This window comes from Anarhichas minor, unplaced genomic scaffold (assembly GCF_050575085.1).
Source record: "Anarhichas minor isolate MPS153535 unplaced genomic scaffold, ASM5057508v1 ptg000054l, whole genome shotgun sequence".
Classification (NCBI taxonomy): Eukaryota; Metazoa; Chordata; class Actinopteri; order Perciformes; family Anarhichadidae; genus Anarhichas; species Anarhichas minor.
The window spans coordinates 4,721,746-4,737,674 of record NW_027466500.1 but is presented as its reverse complement, the minus strand read 5'-3'; the positions used below and the strand labels follow the sequence as shown (position 1 = coordinate 4,737,674).

Here is a 15,929-nt window from a genome sequence, read left to right as displayed (position 1 = left end):
CATGCACGCTTCACGTACTCGGGTTCCGGCACTAAACTAGTTTCTGGTCGTAAGACTAAGGTGATATCGTCCACGTCCAGATGCTCAGCGGCACTCACAACCACCCCCGTGGTATCCTTTGCTACCAAAAGAGACAGAGTTGTGTGTTCCTTCACTAAAACTGTAGAATTCGAACCCAGTTGCAGTGTGCTGAACTGACTCCCGTTCTCCAACACAACGTGGGAATTGTCACCCAAATGCAAGTCCATTCTTTGCTCCAACACTGCATGAGCAGATGATTCGGGAGCCCTGATGCTCTCTATGGATATGGGTGTGAGTGTCACATCGTGGCTCTTGATCTTAGTTTTCGTCACATCTCGCATTATAGTTATACACAGTTTTTCTGGGGTTCCGATGATCACTGTGTCAACACCTGAACCCCCAATTACGATAGCCTTAGTGTGCTCGGAGACAATGAAGACATTGGTAGCATTTGTAGCACCTTTATAAACACCAAAACCCTCTACTATGATAACCGCGCGCATATCGGTCTTAGCCACCAACATTTTGCTGTACAGCTTTATATCTTCGGTCCGCATGTGTTTGTATTTGGGCGTCTTCATCATAGGAGCATTTGCGTACAGTACAATCTCTTGGCTTTCGGGACCCGCTCGCCTAAACACGTAGGGTTCACCTTCGATTGTGTCAATATACCTGCGGGTGATACACTGTTTCAGGCAACTGCAGTTACGAGCCTTGAAGATGCTAACATCCGGAGCTCTGGCTGTGAGGAAGGGTTGTCGTTTGTTCTTGACATTCAACAATTTGGAACACTTGTGGGATTCCTTCATCCACCCAATAGGTCGTGAAATCATCTTGGCTTTGTACGCTTTAACAGTCACAGCCCTAAGCTGTGGTTCCATAAGCGGATCACCGTGTTTCGGGGTTATTACTGGTATAAACCTTTTCCTCTCGACCGCGTCATCTATGAATGTATTCATGGTACCACAGGGGTCAGTGGCGTTGGGTATACTTTGATCGTAAAATACACATTCTTCGTTGGTGGGCAACGCCGCCACGGTTTGGCTCAAAGACTCCATGAACCTGTCGAATCCAGACCTGTCGGCGTCAAAACAGTTTCTACGGGCCAATTGGTAACACAGCTGCTGAGTGTCAATGTTCCCGATGTACACCTCCTTCATGGGCACACTGCGCTCCATCGAAAAATCGGCCTGGGACAGGTCGTGGTTAATGGTGTCCGATACAGCGGGCCACACTTCGACAGCACTATCTACACATTGCTTACTGTTCCGATTACGCCACTCGTTAGTGACTGTAGATACAGGGAATCCGACCACCACGTTTACCATGTGCAAGGCTTTAACCATAGAGTTTGCAAGTCCGCTGTTGACACGCTCCAAATCGGCCACGTTCCCATAGTAGTCCAACCACGATCTAGACCCAAAAAAACTTGTGGCTCCCAATTTCCACATATCCTTAGTGCTAAGAGGTAGTTTGTTAGCAACTGACCGCACCATGTGAGTCGCGTATTCCCCCTGTGTTATGAGGGTCACTAAAACGTCCACGGAGACCATGGGTAACATGGCAGGGTTCAGACTGTCAAACACCAGGGTCAACATCTGCATCGAGGATCTTGTCAGCCAGTAGTAGTCGCTAGGACTGTGATGTCCCTCTGCTACGTTACGGACGTTCTGAGCGAAGAAGAAAATGTTAGCTGCTGCACCGGCCATGTTCATTACGGGGTTGTTAGCCAACAGCTCCAACGTTTCGGCTAAAGCCGTGGTCTTCGCGTACTGAGCCAATTTGTGAGCCATGAACCCGTTCACGGTTTGACTAAGATCCAAGGCAGCAAAAGTCTTCACCAAGGGATCTCCGTACACCAGGGCACCGATGTTAGTGAACACCCCGTAGGCTCGAGCTCCAAGGACCCACGTCTTGACGGCTAGTTGCGACTTAGGGCCACTTGTGGCCATGCGAGCGTACGCAGAGCCCATGCGCTTCACCACTCGACCGCGATCACCGGGGATGACACTGTGGGCTTCGGACATCATCGCGTTCATCGCGACTTCAACATCGGGGTTGCTCATCATTTCCTCCAACTGAGCGCGAGCCATTGTTACAATCGCCCTCCTCTTCTGTACAAAAACCTTGACCAGAGCCGCTGGAATCTTAGTGATTACTCGAGTGATGGCATTCCTTGCGTTAGCGGTGGATTCGACTATCATCCTCAGAGACCCTTCCTCTCTTGTAAATTTCACGGGCCACTTGTCTTTAAACACGAACTCACCATCGTGCCTGGTAGAGAAGTTCTCCTCCTCATACAGGGAGCAACGTGAGGCCGCCCTGCGTCTACGCTTGCTGTGACTCTCGCAAGCTACTATACCTTTCTCGAAAGCTTCGGGTTCTGTCTCAGGATTGACAACAAGAGGCTCTCTGTTGGGACCGAATGAGAGTGTACTCATGTCCACGTTCACATCGGACCCGACAGGGACTTCAGGAGCGTGTACGTGAGCGAGACCGGTTTTGACCGGATGATTAGGATGTGATTGGACTTCGGGACTGGAGGCTCTCGAATGTTCCGGAGATGATAAAGGGGAGCCGCCATCCGGTGAGCCAGCTACTGTGAGTTCGGGACTGGAGGCTCTCGAATGTTCCGGAGATGATAAAGGGGAGCCATCCGGTGAGCCAGCTGAGACTGTGATGGCAGCTTCTTCTTCCAGAGTGTACACTGGCACATCCGGGTACTCATCCTTTGACTCACCATACCAATTTTGAGCATCTTGCCGAGACACGGCTCCAACATCAGCCGGGTCGAGAGCTGATTCAGACAGGAACGCTTTCCTGGTATCCGTATCCCCTTTCATTTCAAGGGTACGAAGGAAAGTGCATGTTTCACGTCTAAGATACCTCTCACCACCTATCTCTATATATGCAGGGTGTGGACCGGCAGCGGCGTACTTGGCTTCCATCCCTTTTCCGAGTACAACGTCCAAAGGGTTCAGGCCTAGAGCACCCACGTAGGCACTTTTCAGCTTTGCCAGAGTGTACTCAGACCGCAGGGGGGTGCTTCTTCTGTGGAGTAACATAGATGTTTCGGGAGGTATCACAAATACGGTCTCTTCAGGGTGAGTTGTCCGAATTGCGTTATGTAAAGTCATTTTAATTCTTTCATTTCCCAAGATCTTCTCAACTATCGTTCTTTGGCTTACAGCTACAGTCCGCAACTGCAACACTCCGATTGTGACTGCGGACCGTGTAGCAGCAGCTTTCCGCATGAAGATCAAATCTGAGTTGAACTGGGTGTATTCTGGGTACTCGTATGGTGTGCGTTCGTAGAAGTAACTCGGTTCTACAAAGGACAGTTGATTGCCGAGGGATTGATCTTTACGCTGGGTCGAGGTTATCATGACCACCTTCATGTCTGCCCCAGTTCCCAGGTCCGTCTTACGGTCCTGGTTTAAGGGTTTGAAGCGAACATCTGCGTCGTGATACACTAGGTGATCCGCTTGATCAGAGTATGCTGTGAAAGCGACATAGCGCAGGATATCTGAGGCCGAAGCATAAAAGTTGTTGACTCTCAACTCCTCGTACGCTGTCTCTAGATTTTTGTAAAATCGTTGTACTGATTGGACCACTCTTGGATCTTTTCCCAATGCCGTCATTACTTTTGTAGCTTTTTTGAACACATCGGTATCCAGTTCCATGACAACTGTACTGTCGTCCACAACACTCGTCTGTTTCAGATGTTCCAATGTTCCAGCGTCCACTACCAGTCTGTTGTCATGGAAGAATTTGGCCTGTTCCTTGATAGCATTCATGTGATGCATCAGATTCTCCCCGTTGCCTGTCCAAGTGGTGAAGTGTAACATATCTTGACTTTGGGTCAGTCCCGTAGAGACCAGGGCTAGAAACACAGTCAGTGCTACTACTGCCGTGTCTGAGGCTGTGTATAGACACATCTCCGGACCTCAGAAGAAAATCTGGTAGCGCTAGCGTCAAAGTGTACAAGTGACAGTCCTGATGGTTGCTTTATAAAGGACCCTTGAATTGAAGACAAAGATGGACTAGTAGTCTATTAATCCAACTGTACAAAAGGGTGACAGGAGTGTGTGTACAAACCAAGACTGGGGAGTCGTCCGGCTGTGGGGATTAATCTGACCAGCGCTCATTTTATCCAACCACCGCTCACTTTATCCAACCACCGCTCACTTTATCCAACCACCGCTCATTTATCCAACCACCGCTCATTTATCCAACCAATGCAAACTCCAGTCAGGATTTAAGATCATGTTGACCCTCAGAACATCAGAACTTGACATAGCTAACATAAACTCTTTAATCGCCAAATGCTACTGCTGATGTGTCGGGTAGGAGTTCCGCTTCACATTGTGATTTAAGAACTGGTCAATTCCAACTCAAAGTCATGTAGAAAATACATTGACCGAGTGAAGGTGTAAGTTCGCTATATTTGCTAAAATACAAAGACGAGCTCCTGTGGTTTGTCAACAGTAAAAAAAACAACGAACATGACCTCAATTCAACAATACATGGGTAATGAAGCCAATATCAAGACCATGGACAGAACGAGATCTGCTATTGAAGCCAATAAATACCAAACCATGGTAAACCACGGAGGATTGCGCACAGGAACCCCCTCGCAGAACGGATGTCATAGACATGGGGCAGAGAAGAGTGTCAGTGAAACCAGCGTACTATGCTTCAAAAAAGTGTTTTTAATCCGCTTCCAGAAGGATACTGATGCAGTTGTACAGAGTGCTCTCGTGTCCCCCAATGACTTGACCGGGACCCCCCGGCCCAATAAAGTCAACGTGGCGTTAGAACCGACTACTGCCACCCAGGGATACGAGGACATCTCTGAGGGCGAGTTGGAGGAAATGTCCGAGACTGAGATGAATACACCGAGCGTCCCTGAGACCAACGTGGGCAGTGGTAATGTGTTTGTTATCGGGATCTCTGCTCAAGTCAAGGCCAACGAGTTGAAAAATATCTTCAGTAAGTACGGGAAGGTCGTAATCGCTAGAATAATCATCACAGACCCCTCGACTCGTTACACCGCCGACCCTTCGACTTGTTACGCAGCCGACCCTTCGACTCGTTACGGGCTTGTCACAATGTCTTCGGTCGAAGAGGCATTGAAGTGCGTCGAATGTCTCAATTATACAGTGCAGTTTGGAGATAAGATGTTCTTGAAGCATGTCGGAGAGTTAGACCTCGAAGTCCGGGTTAAATCCGCAAACGTTCCGAACACCGTATCCAAGTCGACCGGCTCAGATAATGGGCCACCCGATGAGGTTTATCGAGCCCGAGGTGCCTTGAATGTAACCACCCCTGATGAAATAGCCCAAGGGCAGGCTACATCGAGTCGCAAAGCCCCGGAAAGAGCCCGTCGAAAGGCGAAATCCAGTCACAAAGTCCGGGATCGCACAGTGCGCCGAGAAAATGATCGGAGAAATGGGCGGAGGAGAATATCGAGGAGTATGAAGAGAGAGTTTTTTGATGGAGAAAAGCTACGTTTGTCACAATACAGGCTTCATCTGACGAGAATAACCGACCACGCGTGTGATGATCCTTACCTGAGGAGCCAATTCCCACACTTAGACCGATGTGAGGCGCTGCTTAAAGAATACACTCGTGCTTGCGAATATCTTTGGTGCGACAAACTGTCATACCGTTCCCGCGATACAGACCGGAATCGGATGTCAATACGTTCCCCTAGAAGAATGGAGTCCAGCACACAGAGCTCTCGGGACATGGTGAAACAAAGATCTCGCTACGCCAAGTACTACCACTCGGCCTCATCCTGCCAGAAGCAATTGTAGATAATATACTTTTACTTAGGGTGAAATGAGTGCTGTCGTGTAATGTATGTGAATAAAGACTATATCTCCGGAACGGTTGTTCGGGTACTGTATTTGTATTGATGTTGATAAGGATGCATAACAGATCTATAAAAACACTGGCAAACATACTATTTTTGTAGGTTCAGGACGGGTACCGCTATCAACATCAACAACCCTCAGTTTTACGAGCCACGGTTGGAGGATTCAGCCAAGGTTGGAGGATTCAGCCAGGGTTGGAGGATTCAGGAGTGGTCGGACGATTCAGCCAGGGTTGGAGGATTCAGGAGTGGTCGGACGATTCAGGCTTGGTCGGATGTTTCAGGCGTGGTTGGAGGATTTAACGATGGTTGAACAACCCCTTATAGGGAACCTAACCCCTCAATGCTCCATTGTGCTTCTTTGCAACTATAACTGATGCAACGTTATATCTATAAAGAATGGATAATTACCTGAAAGAATCAGTTATCGGACAAGGTGCCTATGGAACCGTGTACAAAGTAAAGTGTCAGGAAACTGGAAAGGTGTTTGCCTTGAAATATCACAACCACGGAGTAGAGGATGCAACCGTGAGAGAACTCTCATGTCTTTCCGCACTAAAGGGCCACCCTTATGTGATCCAGATGTACGATTGCTTCGTGGATGATGGAATGATAGCCATGCTCATGCCCTACGTACCCTACACGCTGAGTAAAGCGATTCACAACGGACACGGTCTGAAATACTACGAAGAAGGCCGGCTGGTACAGGTGATCCCGTTGAGTTTCGTTGCTCATTTTTCCACCCAGGTAGCTATTGCTCTCTCTTACATGCACAGACTGAATATAGTGCACAGAGACCTGAAACCTGCCAACGTGCTGCTGACAGAAGATTTCACCATTAAGGTTGCTGACATGGGCCTAGCGAGACAATCCTCCACATGTATGAGCCCATGTGTGGTAACTGAACCATACAGGGCCCCGGAATTGTTCGGTGTTTGTAACTGGCCAGAGTACACTTGTTCCATAGATATGTGGAGCCTAGGTGTGATGATAGCGGACGCGATGGAAGGGAACAAGGTGTTCCTAATGCGTAAACATCGCGGTGAGATGGTGTCCACGTACCAGATCATTGTAAGGACCTTATGTCCCAAAGACCACCCCTGTGCAACTTCTACACCCTGGGACCCTGACACCGTAATGCCCAACGTGATGGAGAGTGAACTAGTGAAAAGAATTGTTTTCAGATTGCTGGCTTTCCGTGAGAAGGAGAGACTTCTGGCTCACGAGCTGCTGGAGGACACAGAATGGATGCAGGTTGCTCATATGACAGAGGAAGACAAAGCTCTGGTCAGAGACCAGATTCGCAGAAAGGAATCCGGGGACTGATTATATAAACAAGGACAATAGTAACAAGAGGACCATATTGATATGGTTCAGTGTACATTTTTATTCAACACGTACATTCATCTTGCCACTTGTACATACACAATAATAAAAAAACTTGGAAAGGAACCTTGATCACATTGTCTTATTTCAGTGTTACATACAGGATCATAGTGTACAGTACGGAACACCCTATAGAGCCATGACTGTTCACTCTACCATGACCATCATCAACCTTGTCACCGTAATGAAAGGGGTGTCAGATAACATATGTTTGGGAGCCGCGAGGTCCACGATCTTTCAAATTCATTTATCATCCGCTTCAGGTCCTGTATACAAATCCTTCCTGACATTTTCACGGGTAGCCTTATGACACAGCTGTGAATGTTTTGAAAAGTACATAATAAACAAAGCTCTTCATAGGCTTCCAGATGCTATACATGTCCTCCTGAAACCCCTCTGTCAAGACCCACTTGAGAGCATCGGAGCAGTTGTCGTTGACCTCAACGTTGGTGGAATGCATCAGATCTTGATCCACGGTTAAGGTGAGCTCTAAATCAAAGTCTCCATTGGACATTTGTCTTGGGTCTACGAACCCCGATCTGAAGGGGTTTCCAGGCTCTTTGACGATAGATCTCCCTTTCTCCAGATAATAGACCGATGAAGAGTGTACATCACGCAAAAGCCGTTGGTAGGTATCACTGGGCCGTGTGCTTATCTCGTCCAAGGTTTTATTCAATTCCGGGTAACCCACGGGGATCATAGCGGTCTTGTATCTGGAATAACCTGAAAGTTTCACGATGAACATCAGTTGGAACCTGAGAGGGTTCATACCCAGTCTGGTCATGTTGTGTAGAAGTATACGAGTGTCCCTTTCCTGCTGTGATAGACCCGAGCAGACAGGAACATTCTGTGTGTTACACAATCCTTTTACGTCATTTCTCCGTCTTTTCGCTAGGACTAGCGGCATCTTTGAGTCTTACCAGCACCCGTTTCAATGCTCCGGCGTAAGCTGAGGTCTGGTTGGTAATGATGTTAATGGTTCATTGGTTCAGAATCGAGTGTTTATGCGCTCCTGGGCAGTCAGCAGAGGGGTCTTATTCACAAAGGTTAATCCGAGTTTGGTCATGTAGTGCAGCAACCCTGTCATGGTCACGTGTACACATTTGCAAGGTCCCACTGATTTAAGGTTACTTTGTACATCTGTCCTTGAGCGGTCACTTGCTCCTCAGTAATCTTCCTCGCTGTCAACGTTGGAATCGTAACATCCTTTGCTAAACACAGATTTTGGTTTAGGTTTATCCTGCCCCTTGAAAGGTTTGGTATGTAACGGTGCGCTAAATTTGTGATCAGTGCGGTGCAGCAACCGCTGATCCTGCTGTTCGGTGCACTCGATGTCTCGATACTCCCGAACCTGCTGCTGAGGCGGAGGCTGATGAGGAGGCTGAGGCATATGCTGCGGCTGATGAGGAGGTGGAGGCCTATACTGCGGCTGTTGAGGAGGCGGAGGCTGATGTTGTTGCTGATGAGGAGGCGGAGGCTGATGTTGTTGCTGAGGAAGATAATGGGGGAACACACCCACAAAGTCGTCTCCTGGGATAGGTGGAGCCGAAGGGTAGCTGGTACACACTTTACTATCGAGCCAGCTCCCCGGTATGTCCACTAAGACTGAGTGTCTCTTGTGTGCCCGGGGAGACAAGCGGCTCATGGACGCGAAACCCTCCTGGTATCTCTTAGGGCCCGCGGAGCTCACGCAGTATCGATACAACAGATATATGTAGTATCTGGAGAGTTTGCGAGCCTCCATTGTTATGTGATCAGGGATACGCGTTTCGAGACACCCTGCGCTAGTGCACTCCATTAGGTGGAGAGACTCTAGATCCACTGTGGGTATGCACAATGTATCGGCTCTTTGCCACATGTCCCGCAAGAGCTGCAATGTCATCTGGAGCGTGCCTCTGTCTTTGAACCCGGTATCACACAGCAACCCCGTAGCTGGCGCGCCTGCCACTATCAGGCACTCAAAGAGTAAAACGGAAGCGTGTTCAGAGAACACGATCTCTCTACGAACCATCTCCTATTTACCAGTGCGATGTGTTAGCCGCGATATTCCGTAGTCTTTGGTAATCGACCGACAATGTCGCAGGCTACGAACCGAATCAGAAGTAGCCCAGCGAGGTTGCTAGAACTGGTAGAGCGTTACAATCTGTTTCACGTGAAGACCTTGCGTTACAATGACGTGCAAGGCGTACTCGAGTGGCTCGGGGTAAACCGTAGCGATTTCAGCTTCAGGCAAGATGAAGACACCGTAACAGTACTCAACAGGGTTATTGAACTGCATTCGCTCAGAAAAGTCCGCGTGATGGACATCTACGATGAACCTCAGATCAAGGGAAAAGATCGCCTAGTGGTACATATAAAACAAGAGTGTGAGCCAGATAGCACGAGATGTAAGTATGACTCGATCGTACTGTTCCTTGTGATCGAATGCAGTACAAGAGCCCCGTACTCTCAGGACATGAACATTATCCGGGACACCCGGACAAAAATCAGGAATTCTCAGACCCCTCTATTCCCCACGTTCAAGAAGTGTCGTCTTCAGAACTTTAAACCCTGTCAGCAAAACCATCCCGTCATAGACGGCTTCCTGCCCTCAAGCTACAAAACGATACCACCCAGGACGCCACTCGTGACCGGAGACACCTTTGGGCGACAATACAATCCTCTACATTCTACAGGAGTGACCAATCGGTGGAGCATCTACGCAGACGCAGTGGTACCCAGAGATTCGAAATGTGAATTTGACATAGAGGAACTGATAACCACACCGAACAAGGTGCTGGGCAGAGGAGGCTTCGGGGTGACCGTTTCGATCACTGACCACCTCGTTGCAAAAACCAACCTGTTTCCAGAAATGGTGAACTGGAGCATTCCTTTCATATCTGATGACTTCAATCGCTACGCGCACATTGCCTCTCAGATGGAAGAGGTCATGATCGGTGTCTCGATAAAACACCCCAACATCCTGCGCACATTCGGAGGCTTCTGGTGTGAAAGTGCCGGGTATCATTTGGGAGGTCGAGTCGTGATCATCATGGAACGAGCCCTGGTCTCGCTTCAGGAGTTCATGTGGCGTATAGATGTCACTGCGGTCACGCCAGCGGTGGAACTGGACACCCTAAGAGGGCTGGATTATTTGAGATCAAGAGCCATACAACACAGGGACTTCACGTACAGGAACGTTTTGGTTTGTCACCAGCCGGATAGAAAGCCCTTACCCTTTGCTTTCAAGATCAGCGACTTTGGTACCTCGTGCAACTTCTCTACCCCAGATCAGCCGCGGGGTAACCGGACTAACATGGCTCCCGAAGTCCTGTGGTGCATGACCTCGGCTACCGGGAGCGACATATTCAGTTGGTACTGCGTGATGTGGGAGTTACACAGCCACTCCCCTTTGATTCCATATAACAAAGGACCCGGTCAGGGTTATTGTAAAAAGACGTACGCTCACAATCTATCCAACTTGGTCGGGGTCTACAACCCCGAAATGAAGGAAACGTTCGAGCTCGGCTACATGAAAGCAATGAACGCTCAACACGTACACGCAAAACACAAAGACGTAAGACCTAGTGTGCATGCAATACAGAGGAGCCTCGAATCCATGGGCTGCGACATATCGGACAAGCCCTTTGTCTCTATGGGAGTGCTTTGCATTACGCTCTTCCCTCAAGAGAGATGGTCTCCTTCCCAACTGTTGGACCTGCCTCGATACCAGAGTTTGAGTCTGGAAATAGACGAGGCGCTGGTGCCCCCTGAACACCTATCTATACCGTTGTCCGTACAGGTAGGGGAGTACAGGACAACCGATATCATAGTCGGTGACGATTGTATTCCCACCGGACTCCGTGAGATGGTGGCAGCGAGATCAGCATCTGGATCCCCCATTACAGTGATCAACTCCAACTCAAAAGTGTACTACGGAATAGACTTTATTAGGTTGGCTCCCGATTACATTGAACCTTACCAGTGGTACTCAAAGAAGGTGAAAGCGCTCAAAAGTCTGTACAATAGTAATTACGTGAAACGCAAGGCCGGTACCATCGACAACCCTGGCCAGGTCAGGCGCTCGAAGATGACTCAAGGGGTCTACGATGATCACGGGGAGGGTACTTCCACTGCGGTCTGTGAGAAACAAGGTCGGGGTCCTCCTCAAACTTCAGTCACCAATCTGCCACAGACGCCCGACGAGGACGAAGAGCTTCTGTCCATTCAACCCAACGAGGCTCATCACACGGGTGGAAAAGGTGCAGCTGGAAACACTACGGGATACCCGAATTCGTGTAACCTCGAATGGAGCGACAACTGTGCCATGATGTTGAGCAGTAGCTATGTGGACGATTCGGTACTCTGTAGTGTCAATTCTGATGTGTCTGTAGCAAGCGCAAACCCGAACAGGGCTCCAGTGACCGAACCCCAAGTAAGCCCTGAAGCTGAGATTGTCAGCATCGGCGAAGCCGCGGGGTGCGATATCCTCGTGGGTGTCGACGAAGCACCCCGACCACCCGGGGATGGGACCGCCGCAATGGACCGAGAAGCTTGCGAGGAGCCTCAGGGTACGGTGATCTTGCGGGGTAAGAAGGTCGATGGGGAGATAGACACGGTTATGGTTATCCTGAAGAGTTACAACGATAAGGAAATTGGTCGTTTCAAAGAGAATGTAATTGTTCTCTCACAAAGTATGACCCAAATGCAACCTCTTATATTAGCTGGGCCCCGGAACGGATTGTGTAAGTGCTCCAAAGGGAATGGTTTGTTCATCTTCCAGTATGCCCAGTTCTTCGAACAATCCAAGCAAGTGTTGTACTGGACCCCCTCGGACCTACCCAACTCGGTCTACATCTTCCTATTGCAAGTCTTCCTCACGCTCAAGACCGCACTAGACTTGAAACTGTTGCCCACGTACATGACGGAATGGAAGGATGTCCTGATAGGCAAAGGGGTGGTAATGATAGACATTGTTGCTTATCTCAGCAGAAACTTCAACAAGCCACCTTCGTCCATGTTCGGGGATCAATGTGATCACCTGGTCAGTCTCTGTACTACTATCGTGGGAAGACACTTGCCAGATTCCAATCTGTGTAAATGGCTTCAGAAGCTGAGGTCAGGTACATTGACCTCCATGGTGCTGACCAAGTCGATCGAGTGGTTAAGAAACTTTGATCCGTGTGAAAGGCGCACCCCGTCCCTGTTGACCCTAGAGGGGAACTATTTCACCTTCAGGGATTACACGTCCGGTATACCCAACTGGCTGACACCTTTGGGTGAAGACGAACCGCGCGAGAGCAGTGGTGCCAAACTGCTGGTGTATGGAAACCCGAAGCCTTTCAGAGGCAACCAGAATGCAGAGGGTATGGGTGATACTAAGTTGAGCACACTGACCAGGAATCTAATGCTCAGGATGAGAGCCAAGATTTTTGGATCCTCTAGGGTCGAGGTGACCGCGCTGGATTGCACTCAGAGTTTGACGAAGGTGACTCTCAGAGACTCCGCATTGTCTGGGATTTCCAGCGTAGATCAACTGGACCGGTCTAGGTTACAGACCAATGGTAACTGTTTCACACACGACGCGGTTTCTCATACCAATTCCAAATGGGCCCCTGTCATAATGTTCACAAAGTTTAAAAGAAGTGGACCTGTGGAGGAGTTCAGTCTCGAATATTACAAGATGACAATCCTCGTAGTTCAGCTGATCAAACAGGGACAGGTGAGATCCCTTGAAGAACTGTTCCTGAGCGTGGCAACGTTCAGCGTGACAGACTACTAAGTTACCAAGGATATTGGTGTGTATCCATCACACCTCATGCACACGGTTTTACAAAGCTTAACGTTGTTAACATTTCTCACACACACTCGTTGAACGCGAATCTGCTTGTTGCGCTGGAGAGTTCATAACCATGCGAGGTCTGATCAATTATGGGAGCTATTGCAGCATCAACAGCGTGGTCCAGTGCCTGCGCGGGACACGTGAGCTAAGGGATCTAATTCGGGACATCGATGAAGCCCATTGTGATCCTACAAAGAACATGGTGGCCGGGAGGCTCAAGCGGCTCATCTACGAAATGACCGAAAACAGCTACGGACCGTGCGACCCGAGTTTTCTCGTAGACTCGATGAGCAGATACAAGGGATTCTCCTTCGATGTTCAGGAGGACTCGGACCTCGTCTTTGGGTGCATCCTCGAAGCTCTAACAGATGACGGAGGGCCCGCTAAAAGGATCGGACAACTGTGGGACATCACGATGGAGAAACGTATACGCTGCCGCGGTTGCAACACTGTCACGTATACACTCGATTACGCAAACTCAATCCCCGTGCACATGGAAGAAGATCTCCCTAATGAGCTCCAGGACTACATCAATTTTGAGAACACTCTGACACCGTGTGACTGCCAGTGTGAAAAGTGTCACACTAAGAACTCAACCGAAATAACGACAAAGGTTTTGTCATTACCCTCGGTTTTGTGTATTAAGCTCGTACGGGTTAAAAACATTGGCCGAGATACCGCTCACATGGTCAAGACAGAGAAACGTTTCACGTTCCCCAAGACTCTGGATCTGAAAGACGTGATGAAAGAACCCGAAGCCGTCGTCGATGCTCTATACGAGCTGTACGCTGTTATAGCCCACAGTGGTACTCACTACTGTGGACATTACACCGCTTATGTGCGGGAAGAGGACAGTTGGTATCTTCTAGACGATACTCAGGTACGGTTGTGCTCCTGGGAGGACGTGAAGACAACCTACGAAGCGAGATCTACCTTGTATGATGGGGTAGCTTACATGCTCATGTACCGCAGGAATAATAGACATTGAACCTCTTGTGACAATACAAATCTGTACAATACTACTTACTGTTGGTCATGTTTTTGTATATTGTCTCACTCAAGTAAAATAAATGCTCACGAAATGTACATTGTTTCGCGTGGTGATATGATGATGATGATAACATGCACAGGATAACATTCAGAAAAGAGACAGACGCAATCATAGACATTTATCTACATTTTATTAGATCATTTTATTAGATCGTAAGGCTGGGTTGCAAGCACTCGTCACACAGGGTATCCACATTCTGCTGTCATGTCACACCAATAATCACTTCTTAATAAAATAACTATCCAGCGTATTAAGAACAACCTGTGGTTCCGCTGCTCTATGATCTGGATTTGAATACGTAGATGACAGTTCTACAGATGAGCAAGGTTCTTCTAACTGAGACACATGTTGTACATTGTTGGCCAAACCCTCTAAATATCTGATCACAGACGCGCTCTGGGGCCCATGTACAGACCGCTTCCTTTTCACGACATGAGAAGACATGCCGGATTTCACATAGAAAAAATATACCCGGTATCACCAGAGTCCGTTTCAACGTCGCTACACCCTGTCCTTTCAGGTCTTTTGGCTACTCTTTCGTCTTCATCAGATTCATCAGAATCCTCTTCGCTACACCCAGTCCTTTCAGGTTTGGCTACTCTTTCGTCGTCAGAGTCAGATTCATCAGAATCCTCTTCGCTACACCCAGTCCTTTCAGATTCATCAGAATCCTCTTCGGACAACTCTGTAGCAGATCTAGGCCCAACCGTGTGGCTCGAGTGAGCCTCTCCTCTGTTTATCCGTTCCTCTGCAGGGTCCCCCTCTTCCTGTCCCTTAGATGGATCTTGAATGTTGTCAGGGGATCCAGCTCGACCGGTCACCTCCCCAGAGTTTGCAGCCTCCCCACTTATCTTCCGCTGGTGTGTAGATCGCGGGCGTGTAGATCGCGGGCGTTTGATGGGTTCGTCCTCCTGTTGATCGAGGAACCTCCCAGGTTCCGCTGTCTTTTTGCGTTTCTGACTGAGGGTATTGACAGGTCTACCCTGAGTCTTCTGGGTTCTATCCTCCTCCTCTGAATCGGTCTCAATGACGGGAGAGCTAGTGCCCTTTATCTTGGAAGTGATCCTCTTTATACCTTTCCTCAGTGGAACCTCCCTTTTGTAGTCATCACTTTCCCTGTCTGAGAGATCACCTTTGTACAGAGGAGACTCCCGCTGTGGGGTGTGTTTGTTCTCAACAGACTTTACTATATCTTTGTCACACCTCTTGGTAGACTTGTCCTTGTGTTTTTTTTTATCAGTGTTAGCTTCACTGTCAAATGGCTGGACAGAGGTCGCTTTAAACAAATTGACACTCTTGCCAGGCTTATTCCCTTCACTCCTGTCGGACTGTGAGTTCGTTTTTGTACGTTTCACGCGCTTTACATCTGGTTTGATCAACTCCTCCTCAGAGTCAGATTCCAGGGAGCGCTTATAACCCACAATGCCTTTGACACCACTAGAGGCAGGCTCGGGGGAATCCTCCTCGGACGGTGGATGTAACAAGCTCTTACACTTGCGGTTAACATTCCTCTTACACTTAGCCTCTTTGGTACTACGCTGCTCACAGAATGTCTCATCATCCTCCTCTTCGCTACTGTAGTCCTCCTCGATGGCCCCCTCGTCTATGAAGTCGTCGTTGTAATCGTAATCGTTAATGTCGGATTCCTCATCATAATATGCCTGGAAATTCCCACGAACCCCACGTTTGATGCTCACGTCCTCAGCCTCAGTCAGACAGTAGTACCTAGTGCCCGAGCTGCGTGATTGTGAACCGAGGTCATTCTCATCGCT

The 15,929-nt window shown here is 48.8% G+C and overlaps 1 protein-coding gene across 1 annotated transcript; it reads left to right on the top strand.

Moving 5' to 3' along the window:
* Positions 1-13,176: 13,176 nt before the first annotated feature.
* LOC142931669 (ubl carboxyl-terminal hydrolase 18-like) lies at positions 13,177-14,094 on the top strand. The gene has a single exon (XM_076075695.1). The coding sequence runs from the start codon at positions 13,177-13,179 to the stop codon at positions 14,092-14,094; it is 918 nt and encodes a 305-aa protein (XP_075931810.1).
* Positions 14,095-15,929: the final 1,835 nt, after the last annotated feature.

Coding starts and splice junctions, on each gene's coding strand:
- LOC142931669 (XM_076075695.1), top strand. CDS start 13,177: ATGCGAGGTCTGATCAATTATGGGAGCTATTGCAGCATCAACAGCGTG.